We start from the raw sequence: 27,948 nt of genomic DNA on the forward strand, positions 1-27,948 counted from the left end.
GATGAGTGATATGGAACAGTCCTTAATTCAAATACAAAGTATATTTTTCAGGTCAGGAATCTTTCTTGATTCATAACCTGCCTTTATTCTGCCTTGCTTTTGACCAGCAATTTGCTGTATCAGCCTAAAAAGGTTTTCTGAAAGTTATTCTTTCTAAGTGGGGGAAAAAAACTTGCATCTTGATTGCCAGTTACTTTCACTCTTAGAAAGTCTCTGCCTTTGTGGCTCTCTGATTGTAAAATATGTTCAGTTTAGGATTAGGATTGTTCTGTTTTTTTTGTTTTCTGTTTTTTCCCTTGTATCTTTAGCAATGTATTCCTCTGTTTATTTCCTAATCTTTAAGACCGCTTGCTTTGATTCTGTAGCATTTATACTTAGTTTTCTTCTAACCTACCCCAGCTTCAGGCTTCATTTTCCTCTTCAGTCTATGTCACTGTAGTCAGACCTGTAAAGTACTCCCTGTCTTGTGAGCATGACGGCTTCTGCCTTTTAAATCTTTCTGCTGCCTATACATGACCGAATGCTGAGAAGAGCTGCTAAGCTCTGTCCTTATACAGGTGCGTTCAAAAGGGGAAAAAAAACGAGAACTGGCAGTTTATGGCATATCTTTCCATTAAGAGCAAAAAGGACTTTCACAGTGAGGCTTGACACATTATGTGTTATGGTCCAGATCCAGTTATAAAAACAATTATGCTATTCTTTGCATGTTAGTCTGGAAATAAAAATCCTTCAGCAGGAGGGTTTCATGTAAATGAATCATCTTTGAAGTCCATACGGAAGGAAGGCTTCCTAATTGCTCAGTACCAAAGACTAAAACACTTTAAAGAATTACAGTGCTCCAGAAGATAGGTAGGTGTCTTGACTTAGATATATTTGTTTACTAAACTGTAGTGTAGTGTAAAAAAACTTATTTTTCTGTTCTAACCCCCCCCCCCCGCATGCATGCATGCACACGTTGTTATAGGATCCCCTATCTAGTTTATGAAACGTTCATTGACTTAGAGGCGGGGAAGAGAGGGATCTATGGTGTTTGAAAATTATTTTCAGTGTTATTGCAATTGTTTTTTTTAAATCAGCTGAGAAACCTTGTTACTATGGCAGCAGGTCTTGTGTTCATCTGTAGTATTATATGCATAGTGGAATCGTTAGAAGCACATGGTAATGTTTAATGATAATTGGATTTTGAGGGGGGTGGAATTCAACAATTCTGTCTGTGTTGGAAGCGTTTGTTTATAGGGGGAGAAATGTTGTTTAAATAAGGTTTAATTAAACCTGTAGACACCAATAACAAACAAATTTAATAATTTCCCATTTGTATAATACATACTATAATGTTAAATGAGAAATTGGCACTAAAAAGCTTTCTCTTCTCAAGGCAGTTGTGCACTCATTGACTATGTTCTATACTCTAGATCAAGCATGGACCTATGTAGTAATCAATTTGTGTTAATTTTCTTGTATTTTGCAAAATATAGATCTTGCCTTAACAAGGTACTCATATCTGAGATGTGTTGTCTTCACATTTCTTATCAATTAACTGTTTTGGAAAATACTCTGAAGACAATGTAGAGAAGGAACTGATGGGAAATATGTGGAAGAGGAGGGAGAAAATAATTATGTGGGCCAGTACAGTTTGTAAAAAGATTCTCCTGGAGGGAGGATAGGAGGAGGAAGCAAGTGAAAGTTGGACATAGATATTAAGGAAGTATAATTCTGGGGAGAGGAAAGTGTAATATGTTTTCAGGATTGCTTGATACAGCCCTTAACTTGAGCAGTTCCTGGGGGTATGTAGTAGCTACAATTTGCCTTGTACTTTTAATTTCAGTAAAATATTTACTGTCCTGTTTCCAGCAAGTAAGTCTTTGGAACTTTGTTTTAGAAGTTCTTTCTAAAGCAGTCAGATAACTTCCCCCTTTTTAGAGATTCACAAAGAGGTACTTCTTGTCTTGAAATGAGATGTGTGGAAGTGATGCATGTGTCTATAATGGGAGTCTTTGAGAATTAAGTTTTTGAAGCATGCTACTTTTTTTGCAAGAATGCATCTAAGTAGCTGTTTTAACAATGGGAATGGACACTGATAACTATAACAAACAGCATGAGCAGAAAAAGGCAAACGGTTTCCAATTTGTGCTTGCCATTTCTGTTTCTCCTTTTGCTCCAATGAGCTGTTACAGTCATCAGTGTGAGCAACTCTATAATCAATTTGAGAGCACTAAATTTAGCCTTCTGCAAAAACAAGGAAGGAGGACAGAAGATACTTGTGCAGACTGTAGGTGACAGAGAATTTGTGATGGACACTGTAGTACAAAGTTCTTTAATATCCCCTTCCCCCTCCAAGGGATCTCAGATAGGTTTGTTTCTTATGAAGTGACACCACATATTAAGTGCGTGTAATGCTCACGCATCCTTGTTCTTAGCTCTCTTATTTTATAAATCGTTACAGGGTTTGGTTTTAAGATTCAGCTCATGATTCTTGCTTGAAGTCAAGCGTTGCATCAGTTCCACTAAAATCATTTACTCTATCTGAACCCTTACCCCTCCCAGTATCTTTCAGGTTTCTTTGTAGAAATATTATATTGGAATGAGTTCACTGGTTTTCTGAAAATTTTAAGTGCCTAATTCTTTCTGTAATCTATCCTTATGGAAAAGTTTTATTACTCCCTTGCCCTGTATACCCTTACTTTCAAATGCTTGTATGTTTGGAAGCCCTCTTTTATTGCTCTGGACAGTCCTGAATAGTTCAGGGAGATTCGAGTGGATAATCGAACATGGTGATTCTCAGCATGTACCTGCTTGTCTGAAAGAGAAGATTTGTAGATGAAAATCTAAATCGCTGGCTGCAGTGTGAGGTGCTTGCTTTTTTGTGTGTGTGTGATAACTTTTTCTCACAAGAGAGGGTTGGAAAAGGTGTGAAGCTTTTGACTTGTTTGCAGCTATGATTCTGAAAACCAGTGTTTTAAAATTGAAAATTTGTATCTGTCAAGTCTATTGTACTTTGACAAATAGCATGGTCTGTACAGGCTTTTAATCTTCAATAGATCATACACTGCTCTGCGGAACCCTGACTCTTTGTTAGATGGGTGAGCAATAGCCAAGATTATTTGCTTAGTATTGCTTTGCGTATTGTTAATAAAGTCAATTTTCTCTGCAGTAGTAGTTTTCTGAACCCCTTTGCAGTATGGCATCGCCAATCAAATAGTAGTGTGACCTAGATGAAATAAACAGTTGTCTCTTGTTTTCTTGCATGTTCTCCTAGGTGTAGAGGCTTTTGAGAATAATAATGCCAGGGCTTAGGGGGCAATGTGCTGTTGGGAATTTGGTATCGGCAAAGAAAGAATGAAATATTATAGCAATAGCAATCATTGTGAGGAAGCCATGGAGAGTATCAGCTTGCTTTGATTGGAAACTGCATGTACTGTGTGTGGCACCTACTTGCCTCCTTGGGGAAAATGAGAAATGACCAAAGTAGTCCTAACAAAGGTTTATTTCTTTAGGATGTTATTTTTTCCCTCTTAGGTTTTTTTTTTTTTTTTTTAGTTTAAATACATAAGACAAAATGAGATTGATTGAATACCAACTTATAGTGCAGGCTGAGGAGTAAAGGAATGTTTGGAGGGTAATCTGAAGCAAATCTAATAATTAGGTATCTTCAGTTTTATAAGCAATAACAGTGATGTGTTGCCTTTTTTCTTAAGCTTTCCATCATATTTTTCCTTCTCTTTTCATATTTTTGTAGGCTGGATTTGGCTATGGTTTGCCAATTTCTCGTCTTTATGCCAGGTATTTTCAAGGTGACCTTAAACTCTACTCAATGGAAGGAGTTGGTTCAGATGCTGTAATTTATTTGAAGGTATGAATTTGACCCTTCTATATGCTAATAATTTTGTGCAATCTGATAGTTTACAGCAGGCAAATGTTCTCCTGAACAGGTGATTTTTTTTCTCTCTTCACTCTTGAATTTGTTTTCAAATTTGTAATTGTTATCTTAGTTATATTTTATTCAAATCAGATATGCAGAATTCTAAAAACAGATTATAAATGTTAACCTCAGCACTAATATTAGTTTCCAGTGTTTTTTCATTTCCCCATGTTGAATCTTTGCATTTTGTTGATCCATTGTAAGTGCTGAAATTTCAAAGAGTACTTGTGTGATGGGAGATAATTTTAGTTAGTACATTTTGGTTCTGCTAGTTTTGACCACAACAAAACTGAAAGAAGACTGTTGTATAACTCCTGACTAATACATTTTATTTCTATACAGTTCTTGACCTCTGTGCGGTAGACTATTGATCCTGCTGTTATTTTTCAGGAGATCGCAGGCTATTCAGGGGCTTAAGTTTAAAACTAACTGCTTGAACTATACAAGGGAATTTAAAAGTACAGCTCGTGCACAGGCTGTTGACTTAGTGTTGTCAGTGTGCCTCACTGTATAGTGAGCGAGCTGTGCATTTCTGCACCAACTTCAGTTTCTGATGGGTTTAATCCTATGTATGAATGTGTGGAGGAAAACTTGGGTATGGCCTTTCTCAGAGAAAAGGCATGCCACTCTTCTAAACTGCTTCCCCACGAATTAGTGTTCCAACATAGTCTAAGGGAGTCTAAGTATATTGGGTAAGTGGAGTGTCTAAGTAAACTAGCTGTCTGCCCCATATCGATGACAAATCTCCCCAAAATACTTTTGATCCAAGCTTTTTTTTCTTAATGTCTTTGTAGACGTCATTCCCTGGAGACGAGGGAGATATTTTAAGATGTTATTTTCTTTTAACTTGTACTGTACTGTAATTCTTTAGGAATGACTAGTCATAGCCAAAGTATTTTCAAAACAGTGTTGTGATGTGTAACACTTGGATTGTTGAGGCTTTTGTTCAATATGAAAGCCGGAACTCTAGAATTCCCTGAAGTATCTTCGTGCTGTTGATATTTCTAAATGATACTTTACCATTGCTTTTCTTTTTTCATAGGCCCTTTCAAGTGAATCATTTGAAAGACTTCCTGTTTTTAATAAGTCAGCATGGCGACACTACAAGACCACACCTGAAGCAGATGACTGGAGCAATCCTAGCAGTGAACCAAGGGATGCTTCTAAATACAAAGCTAATCGATAATTTCCCACCTTTTGTGTTTCCTGAGGATGAGCTCTGCATTCAGTATAAAGTTTCTGCTTTGTTCCAAAATCCTTAAACCACAATAGCCAATTACTTCCAAACAAAGACCTAATCAGGGCTTTGAAAAATAGTAAGAACAAAGGCTGGGACTTAAAGGAAGGCACTAAGCATGTTTGGTATGTGAATTCTGTCTGCTTCACCAGAATATGCTTGGTTGGTTCAGTCATGTATTGACAAAAGGGATTGCTCAGTGATTGCACTTAAGATTACAATGTTATATTTGAAATGGCCAATTTTTATTACAATGTAAGAATTGGCAAGATGTGCAGAATCCCTTTTAATGATGAATAGTATCTTACACAGCAATATGGCATAAGAGAAAAATTCTAGTGTAGTTAAACATATGCTTAGCAAATCCACTCTTTGCTGCATTTTATATTGCAGTGTCACCTGTTACGGAAAATCCCTTTGAGCTCTTCAGATCTTATACTTAATGAGCTTATAAATACATAGTTCTAAAAAGGGTTGTGCAGCTTTAAACCGATGCTTTCCCCAGATTCCCAAATCCATTTGTCAAGTGCATACAAAAATAATGTTCTTACAGGGCATTGGGACTTTTCACTTCTTGGTATGCACCTTAATGATTTTCTTGACTTGCACAAGAATGCCAAATGGTAAATCACATTAATTATGCATTTGTAAACATTTTTTCTTGTTTTGAGGAAAGATCATAAGTAGTTTGATCATCTCTCCATACTTTCAAGAATTCCCATCGCTATGGAGGAGGGGAGAAATTAAATTTCATGTTCATTGCCTGTCATTTTTGGGGGTGGGGATGAGGGGAAGGGAGAGAAATGCTGAGAGGCCAGACAGCCAATCATACAAATAAATTTGCCTTAAGAATGTTGGTCACTTGGAACCCGATTAGTATAAAACCTGTAAATAGTTTGCAAAGTTATTTATATATTCAGTGTCTAACAATAGTCTGGTAATCTGAATTTGTAGTGTATATAAAGATGTTGTACACCAGCTTTTGGAAAGTGTCATTGGTCTAAATATCTGAAACTGGATATATGGGAGGGATAAGAAAAGACAGATGATGCCTGATTTAAAAAAAAAAAAAAGGAAAAACCTAAATAAGTAACATCCTCTTAAATTTGTTATAAGTGTTGCTGTTGAGTGTTAGGAAACTGTACTTCACCAAGTCTCTGCCAAATAATGTTTCTGATACTATGGCCTTTCAGAAGGATTTGTGAGGTTAGAAGTTCTGGTGATATCCTACCCATAATAGGGATAGGAATAAAGGTAGATAAGTTGTAAGCACCTCTGCACCCTCAATTTCTCTTAAGTGTTTTGATATTTTTTGAAAGATATTGCAGATTTTAACATGGAAAAATGAAACCTGTTTGCTTGAACTGTGGGGGAACTGTCTCTTTTGTCCTCCTGAATATTTATTTTTGTAAAGAACTGGTCTGTTAGGTAAACAGGGAAAAACTGATAAATTTCTAGATATTTTTTAAAAACCTTAGTTTGACTTAATGATAGTACTTTGCACTTACATAGCACACTTCATCAAAGGATTTCAGAGTGCTTTGAGTAATAAGCTTCCTATAGCCCCATTTCTGAAAAGCTAAAGTCCTTATCCTGCAAACCCTTACTCTCATCTATTGCGGTCAGTTCAAGAATTTGTATGTGAATAATTCATGCATTTGTGGGGCTTGAGGTTCTGTAGGTTTCTCTACACTGTACACTTAAGTGGGGTTGGAGTACCAGGTTGTTTGGGCACCACCTTGTACGCGTCTATGCGTAATGCTGCAGCACCGTCTGGAGACAGAGATACCAGAGTGATTGCTGACGGCTGTCTAACTTGGTAGCTGGTAAGCGGTGCCCTTCTTAGCCCTGTCTGTCAGTCCGTCAGCAGATCAGAGGAGGGACCATGCTGATGGGGCTGTCCTCTGCTGTTCCCCAACCACATTCATTTGACCCTAGCGAGGAGATCTTTACATGGCCCTACACAGCACCGTGAAGGTGTACCTTGCATGACCTCCGGAGCATTTCCCATGACTGCAGACACTGCTGCAGAGGAGGCAAATCGCTATTCAAGCGATACAACTATGATACTGTGGAGAAATCAGTGTAATAGGTTTGCCTGAAAAATCAGTTAAAAGTTGCATCTACTAAAATTTAGTCAGTTAACTTCTGCTCTCACCCACAACTTCCTACTGTTCTTTTAATTCAAGTTTTCTACACATAATAGAAGAAAACTTATTTGAAAATGGAAGTTCATGATGAAACATGAAGTTCATGATTTTTCCGGTTGTGTGTGGTCTGTTTTGCCTGGAACTTTGCTTAAAATGTTCCAATGAATAAAATCGTTTGTGTAAGAAGCTGAAGTTTAGTTTTTGTTAGAAGTCATATTTTTGAAGTAGTATATTATTACCTCGTGCTTCTTTATGACTGTCTCCTTATAAATGAAGAGGAAGAGGAATGGAAAGGATGCAGGGATATTGAACATTAAGCAAATGTTAAACATGGAAGCCAATAAATGAGAAGTGAAGATACTTCTGAGGATATTATATTGTACTGTTAGTCATGTCACTACTTTTTCTACCAAAACAACTGACTTGGCTTTCAGAGTAACTGAACCGCTCTAGTACTTTGAAGACTCCAGTCCCCTGAAATGGCAGTTATTTCCAACAACCCTGATTATGACCAAGCAGTTCGGAAAAGGAAGATAGAGCACGAGAAAGCATTTTTCTTTCCATTTTCCAAGGTCTGTTCTTGGGAATTTTGCTGACTGTGAGCAAGAAGTAACTTCACTCCTCTCCAGGCTTGCCTACACAGCCTGTGCTTTAATAGAAATCTCGTGTCTGTTGCAAGTTGCCCTTCACTCGTTGTCCTCATGCCATGTTCCTACACAGGGATATCTGAAAATTGTCCTAGGAACAACATCAACAGACCTATGAGTAGAAGAGAGTTTTTCCATGGGTATGCCTGAAAAATGAGAGTGGATACATTTTTAATCTGGCTACTTTATCTACAGATTTTGCTCTTTTCTCAGTCACTTGTAGCTTTGATTGGAATCTGTTGTAACTGTTTGTTTCAATATTTTGGGGCAGTTAATTCAAAAATTTTTGATGATACAAAAATGTATTTCTTTTTTATGGATTTCAGATATATGGCCTGCTAATGTTACTGCAACCTGCTTGTCTTGAGTTACAGGACACAGTAAACAGAGAAAATGTTTTCAGTGAAAATGCTTTGTATCTGTTGTGCTTCGTGATTAACAGAAACAATCTGAGCAAGAGATGCTTGCTCCTTGATTCCTCCTGAGAATTTACAACCAATTTGTATGTCCTAGTGTAAATGGAATAGTTTAGCTTTTTCTTCCAGCGTGCATTTTGTGGTGTGTCTGTCTTGAATATAGTTATTAATGCCCTGCCTAGTTTATTGCTAATAGATACTGAAGCCTTTCCAAATCATATATATATTTCTGCTCCCTGTTTCTTCTAGATTTCCTTTTAAGACTAAAAGGAGTCTTTCAGAGTCAGCACTTCATAACAACTATTTGAAAAATATTGAAAGGCTTAAACAAGTGTTGTTTTACAACTCAGATGTGCAGTCTGTGCCTCCGTACTTGACTGTGATGACCTAGAATAGTACTGAGAAGGTCTTTATCCTGCTGCAGTTTGTGCTACCTCCTGAGTAATGTTTAAAGCAAGTTCCTTGACATAAGTTTAAGGAATATGGATATTAATTCTAGTGTTCTTGCAAAACTCAAGCTACTTTCTGGCTGTATAAACTACACTGATGCTCCAACTAGATAACATAATTTTCTTTGTCCTCAGTGGTGTGCAGAATTGGTTTGCTCTGAAACAACTGTCACTTTCTCTAAAGAAGTGAACAAAGTGATCATTTCTCACTATAGTGCAATCTCCTATTCACCTCAACCCAAACTTAAGTATTTAGGGTGAAATCTTGACCTTGTAAATATAGAAGGCATTTTATCCCCTCGCCCTTAATAAGCACTTTTAGATCCTTACATGTTAGGTGCTGTAAAGTGCAAAGTGGTCTTGACAGATATAATCATTTTGTAGAAAACAGCCTAAATGTTTGTTGTTAGTTATATTTATCTCTTGACAACAGCCATGTCTGATTGTGAGATGTTCGGTTAGTATGCACGTTTCCTTGGTCGCTGCACCGATGCTGTAGTTTCTAATGGCTTTGCATCTCTTTTTCTTGACATATTCCCTTACCTATGAATTAGATATCTAAGGATGTTTTAGCAGAAGTTAAGAGAATGTAATGGCAGATGACAAAATGATGTATTACTGAATTCAAAGATGAATTTATTCACAAATGAGGAATACAGTCATTGTGTAGTGACTTCAGAGCTGAATCTTGCAAATACTTGCACAAGTAACTGCTTATGAGACTAATCTCACTTAATTGGATCTCCTTTCAGGATCAGGACCCAAACTGTTGACATTAATTAAAACCATGAAGATTTATATAGCTAAAGTAACTTTCTAATTAAAAATAGCTAAGAAAATTTAAAGTTCATATGCTTTAATTGCAGTATTATGCCTTAAAAGATCTCAGAAATTGGCATAGATAAAACTTTCGTTTCTTAAATTTAGAAGATTTTATGTAGTATCAGTAGGACTGATTTGTTTGATTGTGATATTTCTGATGTTTTCAAACTAGTACCAAATGCTTTATTAATTTTTTTCCTTTGAATTGAATACTGTCAAAAAGTGCCAGATTGACAGTCCTTAAAAATTCATACCCTCTGCCTGCAGACCGTATTAGAAGATGGGCAGTGGCAGTGCAAGTTTCCTTGTGGTGCGCTGCTGGTGCTTTCAGCGGTTTATTTAGCAAGGACTGTCCTTAGGTGAGAGACCTGCTAGCTGTTTCATGCTTGCCTTCTCTGTTGCCCAAAGCACTCAATTTGTGCAAATTGTATTAGGTTTTATCATGTGTGTTTCTGTCAGTAAAAGTCAAGTGAATTTGCTCTCAGCATTGGTTACTGAGCAGAATCCCTAGGATACTAGCTCAAGTCATGGCTGAGCTGCTCTGTACCTGGCATCCAAGAGGGAAGGAGGTTTCACGTTGCCATTCCTCTGAGGTGGCAGCGTTCAGACTGCTGGTTTGAATGAGCTGAACTTTTTTAATGGAGGAGGAAGAAGCTAATTTTTTCATGAGATTACTTGGTGATGTTTTAAATTTTATTTCAAGTCTTCTGTAATTTGTGTTGGAATTGTTTCTAGTCTGGTAACCATGTATATAATTTGTGTGTACTCTTATTTTCCTTTTTTCCTTACATTGCTGTCAAATAAAAATATGTAAAAACTACACAGTTGACATCTTTAAGGGCCTGAATTGGTTTCACACACTGTGGAGCTCAGTTTGTAATTTGGCAGCACAAGTTGAACTTGAGGCATGTGCCTAAAGAGGGACACACAAAGCTTCAGTTTGGAGCTCAGAATAATTTTAGAAATCACAGACTAAATCCTTAAAATGTTTTACTTGCATGTTCTGTCATAAAGCGATTTGAGCTTTTTTTTTAGCTTTTATGGAAACCTACATTTGGGTGTTTCCAAGTCCATCTTCCTCCCCGCAGAGATCTAATATTAATCTCAAGCTTAACATCCTCTTTGTTATTTGTAGAACTAGATGTAAATGCAATTGCTTCCACATTGTAGTACTCTGAATTCTCAGGTACGTTTAATCTGATCTCTGTTGTATCAGACTTCCAGGTAGATTTTAAGACTTTAAAACTTTCAATGTCTCTGATAAATATTTGTTTTATTTCTGTCCAATATGATTGCTGTACTTCCTTTCTAGGAGATTTATGAGTACAATTCTAGGGAGTCTTGACCTTATGAAAATGCTTCTTTTCACAAAAGACTCGCACTCTGAAGCTCCTCCACTTCAGTTAACTTTCAGTGATTCTTGTGGCATGAAACATAATTTGTTTTTAAAAAGGTAAAATTACATGCTAACATAGCTGTACTTCACAATTCTTGATTTTGCTGTTATGCCAGGAACTTGACATTAAAATGTTTACAAAGACAGCAGTTCTGTAGAAAACAAAATTGATTGTACTTGATTTGAGAGGAATTTTGAAACAAGTTTTGTTTTTTTGGTTTTTTTTTTTTTGCTAATTGTAAGTCTGAAGATACATTTTCCTACAAAATAATGGAAATGCAAAAGTATTTGTGGGAGACTGGCTTTTTGAAAAATTGTTACTGCAGGAATTACTCTGGGTCCATCATTTTTGCAAATATTTGTTCTACTTTATTCCTTTTTCTATACAAATATGTTCCCTGGCTTCTATAGGCTTGCAGCTTTAAAAAAAAAAAAAGTGGTGTTGGGGGAATGTGTACCCTAATGTATTTTGGAATAAAACTTATTTTTTCTCTATTGTATTGTAGTCTGAGCTCAGAAACTTAAGCGACTTAATTTTTTGACTCTGTTTTGCTCTCTCTCCTTAACTAGCCCTCATTGCTCCTTTCTCAGAACACTAATAGAGATAAAAAAAAAAAAATTCAGGCTTATCTAGAAACTGCCATTTCTGCATAACTGCCTAAAATAGAACATCCTTGGCAAGAACCCCAAATTCTCCTTTCTCACTTTCTTAGAGGAATCCAGGAAAAATTGTATTTCAAGGGACTTTGCATTAAATTGAAATTAAATAAATTTGTTTAGCTGCTGGGAACTTGACCATTTGAAAATATGAAATACTCTTTCAAAAGATGAGTTTCATTCATGTTTCTCCAAGTACCTGGTTTGGGGGGGGATGCACACTCATGTTCGGAAAAGGTGTTAGCATTGGCAATAAAATCAAAGGAAAAAATCCCGTACACTTGCATAACAAAACAACTAGACAGCTAGGGAAACTACAATAGTCTAGTTGCAATTTTAGTGCAGTTTGCAGCATACATAAGGTATGGGTGATACCAGAGCTCCATAACTGAGCTCTTTTTATGCTTGACCTTTACTGTTGATCAAGGTTTAATAATTTATTGATTGAATATATCAATGTAAGTAACGGAAGGGAGAATCTAAGTGCTCAAATCATGGTTGTTACTGTGGTAGCAGCACAACTTTACAGCTCTTCACACTGCTGGTTCGCAGATGTGCTGGAGTTAGTGGGACCAAACTCTGAGTGATGCTGAAGGTAGCAGCTGAGCTACCTATTTTGCCAGTGGTGATACTTGCTTTTAAGTAAATTTGAAGCCCGCGGTCTTGGCCACTTGTATTTCTGTGGAGTACAGTGTTTCCTTTGATGTTCAGTATTATTCAGGATCGTCTCCTGAAATCATGCTTGCTTCCCGGAAGTTTTTGGTCTCCTGACGTTTAAACAGTAGAAACTCCTGTAAAGGTTTAGAAACAAAACCTGGTTATGGTGGATGTTTTAAATTGTTTTAAATGAACCTGTATTTCCAAAAATCCTTAGGACTCCAGTTATTTTCAGTGATAGTTCATGATGGAAATGCGTACCAAAAAGATTATTTGAATCTGCAGAACAACTGTTGCAAAGAGCCCCTTACGCTTTGTGTTACTAAATAGCATGTTTAGTGCAATAGTTCAGGAATTGAGAAACGAGAGGGAAGAATTCAAAAGGTAGATTTAAGAATTACATGTTTTAAATAAAACTCATTTGAAACTACTAGAATGTTTTTGAGGCAGTATACTTTTACTGATCAGGGAAACATATTTTCATTGGGTTTAGTAGATTTTTTGGGATATTATAGTTCAGAACAAGGATTGGCTATACGGGTATATATTTTCTACTGGAGTTTTTCTTAAAATTTCCGTTAGCATTACCAATGAAGTCATCTGTATGAAGGTAACTTCCTAGGAGTATACGTTATGTCTAAGTTACTTTATTCCATGGGTCACTTGGAAAAGTGTTGCAGTTAGGAATTACTAAGGATCCCATGAGAACTGTTGCTGGAAAATAACTTTGGTACCTGATCACCCTGTGTATCTCAGCACAGTTTGTTGCCACACATTTCTTTTGCTTGAAGCATGTAATTTGTATTTCTGAGCATCTTCTGTTTCTTTTTTTTTGTTCGGGTTTTTTTGCTGCTATATGAATCTCCTTGAAGCCAAAATTTCTTGGATGATTCTAGGCAGTTTGAAATGTCTGTTGTAAAATAACACCCTAATATTTTACCTTGAAATTTCCTCAACTTCCCATAGAGTTTTACAAGTGTTTGTAACTTATTCAAGAAGATTTGGGGGGGGGGGGGGGGAGAAGGTTACCAAGCAATTCCAGGACAGGAAAATGCCTGGAGACTCAACTTAGCTAACACAAACTTTCTTCTTTAGTCATAAGCGGGGCCCAGTTTTCTTTCCATTGAAGAATTTCTTTCTCAGCTTCAGATGAGAAGAAATCTGTACATTGTATTTTTTCCCCCACACTGCTTACCTTTTGACACATAGGATATTCACAGGAGAAAAGTGATTGATTAAGTAGCTCAAAATTGCGAAATCTTGTCAGCATGTATTGCATAATATTTGCCAATAGCTGTCTGTAGGATGGGAGGTAACTAGCCACAGCAAGAGTATAATTAAGATTTATGGCTCCAGGACACAGGCTTATGTGGGAAAACAATTTATGATAAAGGATCAGTTTCTCACTATACAATTCATATATTTTTTAGACTGCTGTAGACTCATCATTATTCAGTACTTAAATTTGTTACTTTCAGTGGAAACAAATCTTGCAGTAGGCAGCTTTCAAACATAGTTGGCATGCAAAACTTTTCAGGTGAGCTTAATAGAAAAATATTAAATTTACATTGTTTGTCAGATTAGTTTATATTTGTAATTTGTCTTTGAGGCTGTTCATACTTTAACCTTTTGTATCATCTCCTCCAATGGTAGAGTAAAATTAAATGATTTAAAGTACAGCAGGTGTTATTTGCCAAGAACACCACACATTCAGAAACTCATTACAACAATCTGAAATCTGTTCTCCAGCTAATGCTTTGGATACATTTTTCTTACATCTTTCACCCAAACTGTCCCCCTTTCTCTCTCCTAATCCAAAGGCAACAGGCATGTCACTTTGTTTCTACTTGATGCAACTAGGAGACTTGATTTGAGAGCTGTAATAAGACTTTTCTCCTTAATCAGTGTCATTGCAAATTGTTTTCTTGAAATTAATGAATACATAGACACATATGAGTGCTTTTATTTAAAAGACTTTTTTTCAGAAGAAAGCTTCTGTTCTGCCAGCTTTCAAGGTCACAGGTTGATCTGTGTTTTGGTATTGCCAAGCTCTCCCAGGACAGCATTATTAGAATTTGCTTGTGGTTTTCAAAATTGACTCCAGCTTTCTTCCTGTTAATGAGATGGAGATCATTAAAATGTAGGAGCTGTTCTGATATGCTTGAGGTTGTCCTGTGGTGCGCTGGTCTTTTGATATGCTTTCTGCAAGGAACTTGCCTCTCTCTCTTGCTTTGCTCTTTTTTTGTGGTAATAAATCTCTTCATAAGAGAATACTTGATATGATGCTTGGGGCTGTGGAGGACCCACACTTAGAAGATGATTTAGTTTCGCATCCACTTGAAGAAACCTATTTTTTCTTGTGCAATACAGACAGACCTGGTTGTATGGTAGTTCTTCTGTCTCTAGATGCTGGTGAACTAAAGGTTAAGTTTTATCAGTGGGGAAACAATGTTTTTCCCTTCTTTATTAAAAAAAAAAAAAAACTGTCCATTTTCAGTATCATACACTAATGCTTGAAAGCTGCCTGCAGCATAATGTGCTAAGTAAACTGGTGCGCTCCTGTACGTCGTAATATGCAGGCTTACCAGTTTTACAAAGTATTTCACAAATACGTTATCAACCACTCGTGATGTGTAAAGAAGTTGGAGGTAAGTTTTGTTTTGGTATATTTAAATATGTTTTGTCTTGTTATTACTTTGTACAATTTATGGTGCAAGTATTCCAACTTACTGGACATTGTGCTTTATAGCATGAGAACTAAGTTTCTGGTTTTTAGTGACATACAAAAATATTTCATCAAGGTGCTTGATACAACTGTCAGTGCTCAAATATATGATTAATTTCTAAACTTTTGTTTCTAGATAAACAGTTGAGCAGTTAGATAAAGCAGATGCAAAACCAAAAGATCATCTGGGGCACTTTCCTGCGGGAGGTATTATTTCATTCAGTTAACGGGCCAAGTCAGTTCTGCTGATGGCTTGGTAATGTTGCCGCTCTTCACATAATGACTAGCCGCATTTTATTTAGCTTCTAACTTGTGTGTGTTATTCTGTGTAGTGTTAGTTTATCCATATGTTCTTAATGATGGTTGGACTTGAATTCCTAGAAACTGGAGGACAAAAAGTGTCGAAGCAGAAGTGTTTGACCTGCTGGCATTTTTTTTTCCTGATATTTCTTGTAAAGTTACAGACAGTGAGCTTGCTGGTCTTTTCTGATGGGTCTCCATGTTCTCTATGTGAGTGTTTGGTACGAGTCTGTGCTGTGGGAATGTTTGAAGAAAAAGTACTTGGGCAAAAAAAAAAAAAAAAGGCAAGATTTGCTGTGGTGTTTGGATTAATACTTAATTTGGAACTACTAATTTGGGGGGAAATCTTGTTAATTCTTATACAGGATATGCCTTGCAGATATTTATTTGTATGTGAACAATGTGAGTATTTAAAATGTGTGTCTGCCTTCGTATGCTTAAACACAAGGATCGCTGGTTCGAGATAATGGACGTTTTTCTCTTGATCAGTTTAGTCCACTTAAATATTTAAAGAATTGATATAGTGCTATATTTTGTAAACCAGAAAATTGTCCCTTGCAACCATATGTTTGTTCCTGCATATTGCAGTCATTTAAAAAGAGTAAAATCAAAAAATCCTTCTGATTCCTGGATCCCTGTCTTTCCCCTGCTTTTGTTTGCACCTTTCCTGTAAATAGGGGAAGGTAATACAGGGTTTGGGGACTTCAATCACACCCTTTCTATATCTCCTCTGCACAGTGGAGTGTTGTCCCGTGGTCTCATCTATCTATTCGTGTGTCTCCTAGGACTTCATTTGAGAGGCAGCAGGCAGCAGGTTTTTCTCCTCTTCCTTTGCTCTTGGTGCTTGCTGGGCCCTGCTCACTGTCTCCCATTGCACTGTTTGATGCCCTAGGACTGAGCGCGCCAGCCCGATGCCTGGGCAGGACCGACCCAGAGAGCTGCCCCGAGCTCGGGGACCCGTCGGCGCAAGGAGTGGCACCTTGGGGTGGCCCTGGGCAGCGCTGCGGGACTTGTAGCCGTGCAGCTCACCTGCCCTCGCAGAAAGGTTTTGAAGCGCATGAGCTTGGCGGCGCCGCTGCCTCCTCTGCTGACGAAGGAATTTCGGCCTGCTCTAAGGAGAGGAAGAACCGCGGGTCTCTCCCTTGCGCTTGTTCAAGTTGGTTATTGGCGGAGAGCAAGGCAGAGGAGGGGGTTGTGTGTGTGTGTGTCCATCTGTCCTCCCGATGCCTGTCCAGGCTCTTCCAGGTATTTATGGTGCGATCGCTCTGATTATTTAATGTAGTTTGGGCAGCAAAATGAATCCCCTTCTGTGGAGATCAGACTTTTATCCAAAACCCTAATGTAAATTGAAAGCTGAGCTACCAGAACAATGAGTGGAAAACGTTGAAAGTACTCAAAATCCTGATGGCTCCCCAGAGATCACAGGTTTCCTGCATAGCACAGACCATAAAGTATTACCAGGGAATTTTGGATCGAGCTCGGTAACCTTTTAAGCCTTTTAGGGGACAGCTGTCTTTTGGTAGGGTGAAACTGTCTTTTGTGAAGGGTTAAAGGAGGTAATATTTTCAAAAGCATAGAACGTAGTCTTTAAATGTTTTTCCTGTTTCTTTTCAGATTATATTTTACCTTTCCCTAATGTATGGAACAGGCTCTTCACTTTGTGTGAAAGCAAAAAGCTGCCTTACCGGCCTTCTGTACTATTTTAGTTTGTATCCAGTCATCATAACTTAGCTAGCTAGTGAATATGTAATTGGAAAATGTTCCCCGTTTGGATAGAAGTGTAGTTCAAGTCTTAGTCCACCAGATCGGAAAATATGCTTGCAAAGGACCCAAATTTATTTGTATGCAGATAATGAAAAGAAAATATATGCTGCTGGTCTATCGTGAGTGGTAACAACTCCCAGTGTTTTGAAGTTCAGTTTTTCTTTGTCTTGAGTCCTTTGGCAATGAAAAGGGACTTTTGATCTGTGTGGGCTTTGCCAATAGGCAAGCTGATGTGGACCACGTGAGTCTTGTGAATGTGAGGAAGGAGCCTGCAAAGGCCCAGGTCTGTGAGCACCAGAGCTGTTTGCCTCTGCGCAGCAAGCACGAAAGCAAGCCCCAGTGGGAGGCTCCTTAGTGCCTTGGCAGCTCCTGGAGGAGCTGGGTTAGCCCCACCTTGATGCCTGCGTGAACTTGGGCCTGAGGGTTTTGGGGGGGGGGGGGATGAGAGGCAGCAGTCTGGCTTGGATACAGGGCTGCTTCTGATCCACTGTTTCTCATAGAGGGAAACACTGATTTTGTTTTACATGCTTTTTGCTTTTACGTGTTTGATGCTGTTTTGGGAAGGCTTCTCCTTGGGGCAGTGTGTGCAGTTCCGATGAGGGGAGAAAAGAAGGATATTCAAAGATTAACAGGAGCATTTGCGTGTGAAAGCCACTAAGGCTATTGGGAACCTATTTCATAATGGGACAAAAAGAACATGATGTTTTAGAGTGGAGGAAAAAAAGAAGGTGGAGAGAAAATTTAAAAAGAGATGGAAATAAAAGTGTGAAAGAACAGTTTGAATTGAAAAAATGTGTTGGCCCGACCATAAGCTGGCCATGAATAAGTTTTGAGGCAGGAGAACTGAAGATTTTTATTTGAAGAACTGCTTGTAACATGGGAGTCTGCTGGATAGTCGCAGTTGCATGCAGCACAGCGTGGTTTGACATAGGAAAGAGCCTGAATTTTTGCTGGAGTCCTGGTCCCGAGTTCCCTAATTAGCACAGCAAAGAAAGGCGCTCAGCTATTTTTGCTGTGTTGCGCATCTGTCTGCTTGGGCTCTCTGCTCTCCTTCGGGCTGAGCTGCAAGGCAGCGGCCTTGATTTCCATTCAGGCCCTGAATGCTAATGCTGCCCTTTCTCACGAACGCCAGGAAAGAGCCTTTGCTTCTGAACTAGAAGGGCAAATGGATAGAAAATATCTACGTGTGTGCATGTTTGGGAGACACATTTTTTGAGGGGAAAAAATAAATCTCTTCAGGATGAGATCAGAACAGGGGCCTTTAAGATAATGTGCTGCCTAAAGGAGTCCCAAGGCAAGAGAAAAATCCCTTGGTCCATTTTATGGTCCATCTTCAGCTCCATCACAAGTTGAGCAAAACTGCTGCTTAATTGGGAATTATGTGCTGTTATATAGGACTCTTTTCCCATGATGGCTTGTTATTACTGTATTTTTACAGGCAAGTTTGAGGCAGAGTCAAACCCTACCTTTGATGTGCGCAAAGCTGTTGAACAGAGGACTTAACAGGACTAAAGTCGTCTACCAACCGATATGCGCAAGGACTGATATGCGCAAGGCTGCGGAATGATTAACAAGACTGGAGAAGTGAAGTCTGCCACCTGGGATCTGCACGGACCCCCGGGGAGGGGAGAAGCAATACGGAGGTGCTGTGGTCTTGCCTCGCTAGCAGGGTCCTCCCAAGCAGACAAACAGACAGTCCTGTGATTGCGAAACTTGCTAAAAGTCAGCAAAAGCAGTGTTTGCCCAGAGCCCCAGCCGTATGAAAGAGACTTGGGAGCTAGGAGAGTTTGAGCAGGGACGGGAACGTGACCTGACCATCCTCTCCGGCTGGACCGTGAGTATTCCCCCCCCCTCCCCTTTTCCTGGGACGCTGGGTTAAGGTAACTCCTCGAGGCTGAGAGCCCTCTCACTAGGAGAGTGAACAAGAAAGCTTTCAAGTAGGGATGAGCAGTGCTTCCAATTAATAACGCAGTAATCGACGGTTTCAGGTTATCCTTTCTAAATTAGTAACTGATGGTTTTGTGTTATCCTTCCTAAATTAGTAATCGCATTATTTTAATGGATGTTACTAATCCAAGAACCTATGTGAGGAAATAAACTTTATTATTATTATTATTATATTACTGTCTCAGTCATTGCTATCAAACCTTCATAGCGTGACAGTGCGACATATATGTATTTTTTTAATTTTAAAGTTTGATTCATCTTTCTTGAGCCCTGAGTTAAATCATCCATGTGAGTGAACTTACGAAGATGATATATTTTATGCGTAAATGACAGAAGAAAGTAAAACTAAGCAAAGTACTCTAGGTGTTATACCAGAGCCAGCAGAAGAGCTCTCTGCATTGTACTGTAGAATATCATCTTTGCCTCTTCAGTCAAATTTCAAACGTTCTTCTACCCTTTCTATATAAGCTTATATGAATTTACAGTGGAGGCTTTCTGACCACTTCCAGTTGTACTCTTTGATAAAGGGTTTCTATGGTGCAATAAAGTACCGGTTATAAAACTGAAAATGCATTTCGGTTCGGACTCCTCAGTTTAAAGTTCGTTCCAAATCTAACCAACTTGATATTTGGCTTGTTTGTAACTGAGGGAGATAATTAACACAGGGTGGTGCAACTCTTGCTTTGTGTCCTATTGCCTGGCAGGGCCCCACTTCGTAGTGGGTTAAGCCCATAGCTTTAAGCAAGGCTTGCTGTTGTGCCTTCCCAGACTGCTGTCAGCTATGTGTGTGCACGCATGCGTGTGTGTGTGTGTGTACATACACGTGTGTGTGCAAAACCAGCATCTAAAAGGCTTGTGGGAAGATACCAGCCAGAAATGGTTCCTATCTATGGACCTGCTGAGGCAGCTCCATGGCAAAGACAAGCAGCAGGACTGCAGCTGGGGAGGTTTTCCAAGGCCCCCTGGTCCTTGGAGCATACGAGGATGTCTTGTATCTCCTGAGTGATACAAGACACTGCTTGAAACAACCACGCATCCATCTTTGTTACTAAAGCTTGTATTAGCAGGGAGGATTTTGGTGTGGATTCTGTGCCTTTAAATAGTTTCTCTGCTGTGCAGAATGACTTTGAAATTTGTCCTTAGTCTGTAATTAAAAATGTCTCAGCTGGGAAGTCCTAAGTCCTTGTCTGCTGGTTGAGCTTCTCCCTGCCTGAGGCAGGATGGTAAAAAAAAAAAAAAAAAAGAAAAAAAAGAAAAAAAAGAAAAAGAAAATCTTTTTTGCAGCTGCTGTGATAGTAACTTTTTTCTTACAGAAAGGAAAAGAAGAAGGGGAAGAGCAAAGCAGGAACACTTATGCATCAGACTGACTTAACCGGAGGAAGAGTCAAGTCCAAAGCCCAGTGTCAGGAGTTATATCCTATGGCTAATGTTTTCTGCTGGAGTTTTGCATGAATCTGGCAGAGCTGCAAACCATCTTGGCAACAGGAGCATCACAGCTGCTGCTACTGGGGAAGCTTTTCAGAAGTGAAAACAGGATGGTTGCAAAAGCACTGCCTCTTTCTCCCACTTAGAAGTAAAAATTAAAATAGTGGAAGTCCTGATTCCGCTGTGTTTGGGCAGAGGATGAGGGAACCCTAAAACTTGCTGGTGTCTAATGTTGCGCCTTGCCTGAACAAGGCACAGCCCATCACTTCTTGCTGGCTGATGCACAGGGTGGTGAGGTGTTCAGTTTGGCAGCATTTCTCCATCTTTAGTTTGCAGCCAGAAAAAAGTGCGTGAAGCCCAGGAGAGAGGTGAGGCAGTCAGAGCAGCAAGAGGAATTGGTACCTTGAGCAGCAGGATCTGGGGCGGGTTGGAGAGGCCACTCAGGTGGTGTTTGTGAGGGCCTGAAGCACTGGGGTGCAGAGGACGGGGCTAACAAGCACTGTGCTATCAATGGGGGCTATACCAGGGCCTGTGTTTGGGTAGTCTTGTAATTATGAGCTCAAAGGTGCTATAAAATGAAGGTGAGAGGCAGCAATGTCTGTTGTACACCATTTATTTTTCATATGGAGTTTGGCTGATAAACAGGACTGAATTAAAGCAAAACTCATGAAAAATAAAACCCAACCATGACTCAGAAGTGCAAAATTGCCATCCATATGTCCGGAGACGATGAGGTTCTGATTTGCTGGAGATAGCACATGGATATTGGTGTCTGTACCAGCAGGGCAAAGGCTTCAGCTTACTAATATTCTAAATGCAAAAAAGATGTCTGGTACAGTAATATGGCTTTGTCACGGGGTGGCCACCTGTGACTCTCTGAGAAACAGCTTCAGTTAAAAAGAGGTCATTTTGGTGAGGTTTTTCTCCAGTTCCTATTTACAAGTCATGGATGCTGTCTTCCACTCAAACCATTAAACAAGGGCTGCTGAACAGTAAGCGCTGTGAAATTAAAACAAGAACATAACTGTAAAACCCAGTAACAACAAAACCCTGCCCGCCTCCATTATGTTTGGACATGGCTCATTGTATAAACAGCACCAGTAGAGAGCAGACTGTTCCCACGGTGGAGGAGTGGTTGTGATGGGAAGACTCAGACTTGCAAAGATCAGAAAAACTAACAAGTGCATCCCAGATATGAAATTACAGTAACAGGTTGCCTAAGGCTGAGGAAGGTCTTAATTGCATCATCCCACTGGCTGTGGCCCTCTTGCACTTTCTAGTGAAAGTAGCAGTTCACCCTATTACCTGTCTTTTGCAGCTGTGTGAAGAAGGAATTAGTTTGGTCTCCAGAAAACAAATTATGCCATGAGAAATTATTTCTTCAGTCTTGTGATGTCCAGCGAAAAGAAGAGAGTCCAGCAAAGTTTTCTTGAAGAGAAGTTGGTTATTCCTGAGGGAGGGAGGGAGGGAGGGAGGGATAAAAGTTGTTGGGAATGAACAAAGCACGGGGCTGCTTTGGTGCCTGGTTGTGAGGGTCTGTCATTGGAAAAGGTATTTGAAACGGAGGGCGTTGGCAAAGGGAGTAGCCTGGGAGGGACGGCTGCCAGTAGAGTTACTACTACGACGCGTGCTCATGCACTCGGGGCCTCGTTTGACAGTTGTTTTTATTCCAGAATGAACCGTGGCAAGCTCGCCTCCTTCTCCTGCCAGAAGCTTTCTCAGCCTTTTGTGCGCTGCCTGTGCAGGAGACGAGCCGCGCAGACTGGTGGCGTCTGCAGCAGGTTGCTGTGATGAGTTTGCCACTGCAGGGAGCGGTGGCACAGCGGAGGCCGCACTGCTGTGCCCCCTTGAGCTCTGCGGGCTGCCCAGGCTCAGGCAGCCGCGGCCCCCTTGGCCTGTTGGCTGGGCACCAAGGCCGATGGCAGGCTGGGGAGCCTCAACGGTGCCAATGCACCGAGGCAAGTGCAGGAGCACAAATCACATCGTTGCTTTGACACCCTCTGGACGCACCTCAGGGGGATGTTTGATGCGGCTTTCTGAGCTGCAGGACAGGGCAGGGAGTCCCTCCCTGCTCGTAAATCCCGTAACTCTACAGCCATCTTGCAGGTGCTAACTGAGAGGCTGAATGGCGCAGCCAGGTTACTGCCAAGCTGGAAGAAGGTCAGTTCGGATGCTAATGCGTTGAGGGGAGGGGAAAGCTTCATTAGTCCTAAAATTTCTGTGGTTCTGCTTGGGGGGTGAGGGGTGGTGTAAGGGTGTCACATGGCAGGAGAAGAAAAATCCCCATGCCTAATCCTACTTAAAATGTTTCGTTTCTTTTTTTTTTTCCCAACCTTTTCTTCATGTTAGGATAGAAGAATGGCCCCAGGACCCCAAACCAGGGGGAGGGTGTCTACAAATATACTGTTTAGAGTTTTGTCGGAACTTTGTTTAACCTGATTAGTAGAACGTGAGAGGGCAGAAGCACTGTTGTGCTCATGGTTTGGTGATAATGTAGCTGGTTGTGGTGGGGTTTCCTAGAAGTCTCTTCTTAGGCTGTGAGATCCCATGTATGTTTTTAGAATTGACCAGTAAAAGTTGCCAAAGTCTTCAAAATAAGTATTTTTCCCATCAAGAAATTCCAGCTTTCTTTCCTTTACTTTGCTGCCTCCAAAACGCAACACCAGAGAGCAAAACAGAAGTTATCAGGTAGCTGTTCAGGCACTAGGAACACGGAGGGGGATTTGATAAAGCAAAGGAGATTCACACAGCCTGAATCTTTACACCTCCTGTATAGAGGCTTGGTCAACAAGCAACACTGAACAGCTTGACTATATTCAGTGAATTTCCATTATCCCAGCTAGGCAGCTCTCCATTTCACTGCTGTGGTTTGGGTCTGGGGCAGATTTGGTTTGAAAAGAACATTTTATTTCCTGTGCCTAAAGATTTTTTGTTGCTGTGATGCCATTCCTTCATGTGCTAGAAGAGCTCAAGGCTAGCAGGGTCCAGATACAACTACACCTTCTCTTTCCACAGGCTGCGGCTGTCGTTTGCTTGTGTGCTGGGTCGGGCATAAGGGTTGGCATTGCTTCTCCTACCAGTCATCCTCAGTGCAAAATCCCCTGCCGATCCGGCCTGGCCCACAGTAGCAGTAAGCAGTGACACACAGACAGGACTTGCACAAAGGTTTTATGTTTTTCAGCCAGCCACCTGGTACTGTGTCTGGCAAGCGCTGCTGGTGAGGCACCCGGCCACCACGAGGAAGCGGGGATGGGATAAGCTCTTCCTGAGATCTCGTCCCTTGCTGTGCTCCGGTCTGTTTGTGACAGCTTCTCCCAGAGCATGTTCCTGGCTGTCAGAGATATCCCAGATGTTCCTCGCACCTTTCCTCCCCATCCAGTGGTTGAGTTCATAGCTTGTTCTTCTGTCCCAAGGTTAAAAAATATATTCTCATTTTACTTTTCATCTTCATCTCCCTCGCTCATGCTGCTGAGGGAGGCAGAGGCAGCTTTTGGAGAGGAGGGAGGGGAAGCTTTATTGAAGAGCCAAGGAAAGGGTGGAGATGGAGAACGGGATGGAGAGCGGCCTCGCGTAGGGCTGCTGGTTGGGCTCTGCCTTGGAGAGAAAGCCTGGAGCATTCGACCACTTCGTTCCTGGAACATCTGCTTCTGCAAAAGCAAAGGGAAAAGATGTTCTTGGAGTAACACATCTAGAAGGAGGAAGATGCGCCTGTGGGCAAGGGGGCTGATCTTTGTGCTGCCTCTCTCACCTGGGGGAGGATGGGGGAGCAGAGGCTAGGCTTCTGCTTCGACACACAGCCAAGGATCATGGTATCCAGTTTGTCCTCCCATCATCCCAGACTTCGACTTAGCCTCTAATACTCAGCTCGTAATAAGTTGTTTTTAATGTCATGGGGTTTTTGTCTTAAGGCACCCACAGTATGAAAAAAATGTGTATTATCCTCAGTCAACTAGAGAGAACTTCCTCTGGCTGTTTTTAGACTTGAAGGTCAGACTGTGTCTCCAAAAGCTAGTTCTCTGTCTATACTTCAAATGCTCCTTGTTCCCAGGACCTTTTCCTCTGTGTGCTGGGATGGACCAGTCGTCTCCTGCTGCATTTCCTGGCTAGTGTAGACTTTTGTCCCCTTCCGTCCTCAAGGGAAGGTGATAGCCCAGCGCCTGCCACTTCCCCAGCTACCTGGAACACACATGCTCCAAAACCTTAATGGGGGCAGGAGGGGTAGGAATGTCAGAATTCACATGTCTTTGTTAAAAAGAGAAACAAGTGTGAAGCTGTATATTCTGCTTTGGGTTTTATTGTCATTTGCTTTGTAAGGCTGAGCAGGGATCTGTCAGAGCTGGTGGGGTGGAAGGGGACCGCCTTTTCAACCAAGTGGTCTGCTACACGCTAGTGCCGTATGTGGCCTTGCAGTTAGGCTATGGGACTGGGTTATACGTGATCTGGCTTCTACTGCACAGCTGCTGCAGGCCTCATGTTGAAAGTGTAAAATCTGGGTGCCTCATTTCTCCTCCTGGAAATGGGGAACAAGAACTCTTAACCTTGCTTCAAATATTGGGAGGATCAAAGGAGAGGCCCAGCTCAAAGGGAAGAGCCAGCCCAGGCAAAGTTTCCTTGCCATTTGGGTCTGTGAGCAAAATAGTCCTGCAGAATATGTTCTAGGCTGCCTCTTTGGGCAGCAGAAATCCATTTTCTCAGCTTGTTTTCATTTTGTTCCTCCTCCCCTTCCCTCTGCAGTGACTCTGTCCTGTGATGACCTTCCTCCCTGCCATGAAGCATGTGGCTGTCCATCTTGTCCCCCCCCACCTTTGAAACTCAGTAGGAAACTACATTTCCTGCAAGAGGGAGGGGGCAAATGCTAGGGGTTTTTTTGTCATGTTTCTGTTTTTTGCTAATCCAGGGGGTTAAAGATCAAGCACAAGTAACAAACTGGGCTGTAACTAAGTGAGCTCCCTCACCCAATTTACATGTTTATTGTGTTGTCCTTTATTAACTTACTTGTAGAGCCTGGATTTCACTGCAGTGCAGAATGACAGAACAGTTCCTGCCTAGAGATGAATTTAGCAACGCTCCCGTGCATAAAAACCCACAGCACGTAACCTGCCCCTGCACTACTGCTAGGTCCAAAATAGTCAATACTTCCTAAATCTCGACAGTTAGCAGATGGTGGTTGCTCCTGACAAATGTTGCCAGCCTGCTACAGAAAGAAGTACTTGGATAGGGGCGGGCTTATGCTGGTGAGAGCTGTGAGAACAGCATCAGAGCTTGCAAAGCCCAGGAGCCTCTTCAAATTCCGTGGCAGAAATGCAGCATTTCTGTTTAGACCAAAGCCACTGATGTTTTTGTTGGTTTTGATGTAATCTGTTTTGTTCTCTCACTGAAAATAACTCCCAACAAAAATGGAGTTTGACATGAAATATTTTTTTCCTGGACAAGCAAAACATTTTGACTTCCTCTTGCCCCTGGCCCTGAGACTTTACTGACCAGTTCAAAAAGCTCAATAATGTTACAATGCTTCGGGTACTGGTGTTGGGGGAGATTCAGGTGGCACAGCCTGGCCAGCTGCTGCCCCCTTGGCAGCCAGCACTTGACTGTCCCTTGGGCCAGATGGGCTGAGGGCAGAGAGTCCCACCTTCCTGCTAAGGTGGTCAGTAGAGCTGTGGGACAGCTGCCTTCTGGTCCCTGCTCCAGCAAAGCTTTCGTTGCTTGAGTGGGTAGAAGAGGGAGTGCACTTGCACTGTTGGCTGTGTAAGTGCCCAGCCAGTCCACATTGCCTCCTGAGTCCTTGATTGTGCTTTAGCCACCAGGTTGCTGGCTCAAACCCGAAGTTGTTGCAGGAGGAGGGTGGTGGTGGTGTAATTCATCTGACTTCAGACTAATTATTTTCCCCTCCAGCTGTACTCCAGCAAGGTCAGAAAGTTGTATCTGTGCAGCTTCACAAGCAAGGTGTTCCTAGTGTGGGGGGTGGCCATTGGGTGCCGAATAAATAAAATTATAATTATAAATAAAATAGATCACTTGAAATACAGGAAGGTTAGGTGAGGTTGGCTGTGTTCTGGACCATTAGCAGAGACAGCAAAAGAATTTCAAAGCCTTGATTCAAGCAAGTTCAGATACATCCCAACAGTTCAGGGAGATAATACTTCGCACTTGACAAACTTACTACTGGACAAAAAATATTCTGCCCATTTCTGAATTTTTTGGCTTGTTATTGATTTCACACTATTTAGAATGGGATCTGTGTACATGCACATATCCAGTTACATGAGGCTGGGCAAAAGAAATTGCACTGCCTACGTGTTGATACTCCTGCACCTTACAGAACAGGCGACAACTGGACTGCTGCTTTCCAGCTGTTGATTCTTCCCCAGACTTCCAAGGATGTGCTGAGGCCCAGGCTGTGGAGGTGCAGTGTGGCCTAAGTGCCGGCCCTGGAGTCCAGTCACAACCTGTAAGGAGATTCATCTGAGCCACCACGGATGTCTGTGGTTACGCAGCCGCTTCCTGGTGCGGCCAACCTTGGCTCCCTTGATGATGGTAATAGAGGGAAACTGGCCCTTTGAAGGGACTGGTCAGCGACTGAAATGCAGCTCTCCACTTGTAAATGTCTGAAATTAGGTAGAATTAACCGCACTGTCTCTCACTTCTGTGGAGCTACGTGTCTGTCTTAGGGCTTTGTGCCAGCCTGTGCTGTGTGATACTCTCTCAAACCAGAATAAAAGTTTCGTGCCATGTTGTTGTTGTTTCTGACACCTCTGGGACTCTCTCTCGAAGAAAATATGTACAGACAATTGTACGAGTGGGCAGAATTACAATTAAATTATGTACATCTTTACAGTTTGAAAACTGACATTCTGACCTTTTTCAGAAACTGGTATTTTTTGCGGGTTACATGGCCCTTACTTTACTTTTAGAAAACTGATGCTAGCATAAAGCGTATTATAACTATCTGTGAAATAATAATAGCATATTAATGGATGCAAATTACTGATCTAGGAATCTAACATGCCCATAATGATTCCTGTACTTTTAATGTCAACATTAAAAGCAACATCTAACTAACAGTGATATGGTAAATTAATGTTAATAACAGCTTTGACACTAATAGCAAGTTATCGTTATTTGAAAAAAAAATCTTTCCTGTTGGCAGGCTCAAGCTGATTGAAAAAAAAAACAACAGCACCTCAGCTTACTGTTGCTGAAGCTTTTCCTACAACAACACAAGGAGATTTCTCTCTTCACTGGACACTTATGGACATTTTCCTAGCAAACATCTCCATGATTGCATCAGGTTTCCTACACTAGCTGGGACACTAAATCAGAGAGTAAAACAGGAGGCTTCTCCTTCCCCCACAAAGACCTTTGCAGAGCAGTTTTTCTGTAATAAACTGAGTTCTATAAAAAAGCAGAGGGTTCTTTTAAAATGTCATCAGTATGCAG

General features: G+C 40.8%; 2 protein-coding genes across 6 annotated transcripts in view; one reads left to right on the plus strand and one right to left on the minus strand.

Annotated features, from left to right (window-relative positions):
• PDK3 (pyruvate dehydrogenase kinase 3) overlaps window positions 1-21,895 on the plus strand; it is a 71,758-nt gene extending 49,863 nt beyond the window's left edge. For 3 of the 5 annotated variants that reach the window (XM_067297440.1, XM_067297462.1, XM_013952050.2), the window contains 2 exons: window positions 3,737-3,850; window positions 4,962-10,460. In XM_067297440.1, coding sequence (XP_067153541.1) covers window positions 3,737-3,850; window positions 4,962-5,105 — 258 coding nt within the window. In that variant the 3' untranslated portion in view covers window positions 5,106-10,460. Of the gene's footprint in view, window positions 1-3,736; window positions 3,851-4,961; window positions 10,461-18,577; window positions 19,258-20,399 lie in introns of those variants that run through there. The other 2 variants (XR_010884327.1, XR_010884330.1) reach the window with 2 other exon arrangements.
• A 2,050-nt stretch (window positions 21,896-23,945) lies between these two features.
• Window positions 23,946-27,948, minus strand: part of PCYT1B (phosphate cytidylyltransferase 1B, choline) — a 31,533-nt gene continuing 27,530 nt past the window's right edge. Inside the window, exon 8 of the mRNA XM_067289741.1 lies at window positions 23,946-24,158. Coding sequence (XP_067145842.1) covers window positions 23,946-24,158 — 213 coding nt within the window. The remainder of the gene's footprint in view (window positions 24,159-27,948) is intronic.

Source organism: Apteryx mantelli, chromosome 1 (genome assembly GCF_036417845.1).
Source record: "Apteryx mantelli isolate bAptMan1 chromosome 1, bAptMan1.hap1, whole genome shotgun sequence".
NCBI classification, from domain to species: Eukaryota; Metazoa; Chordata; class Aves; order Apterygiformes; family Apterygidae; genus Apteryx; species Apteryx mantelli.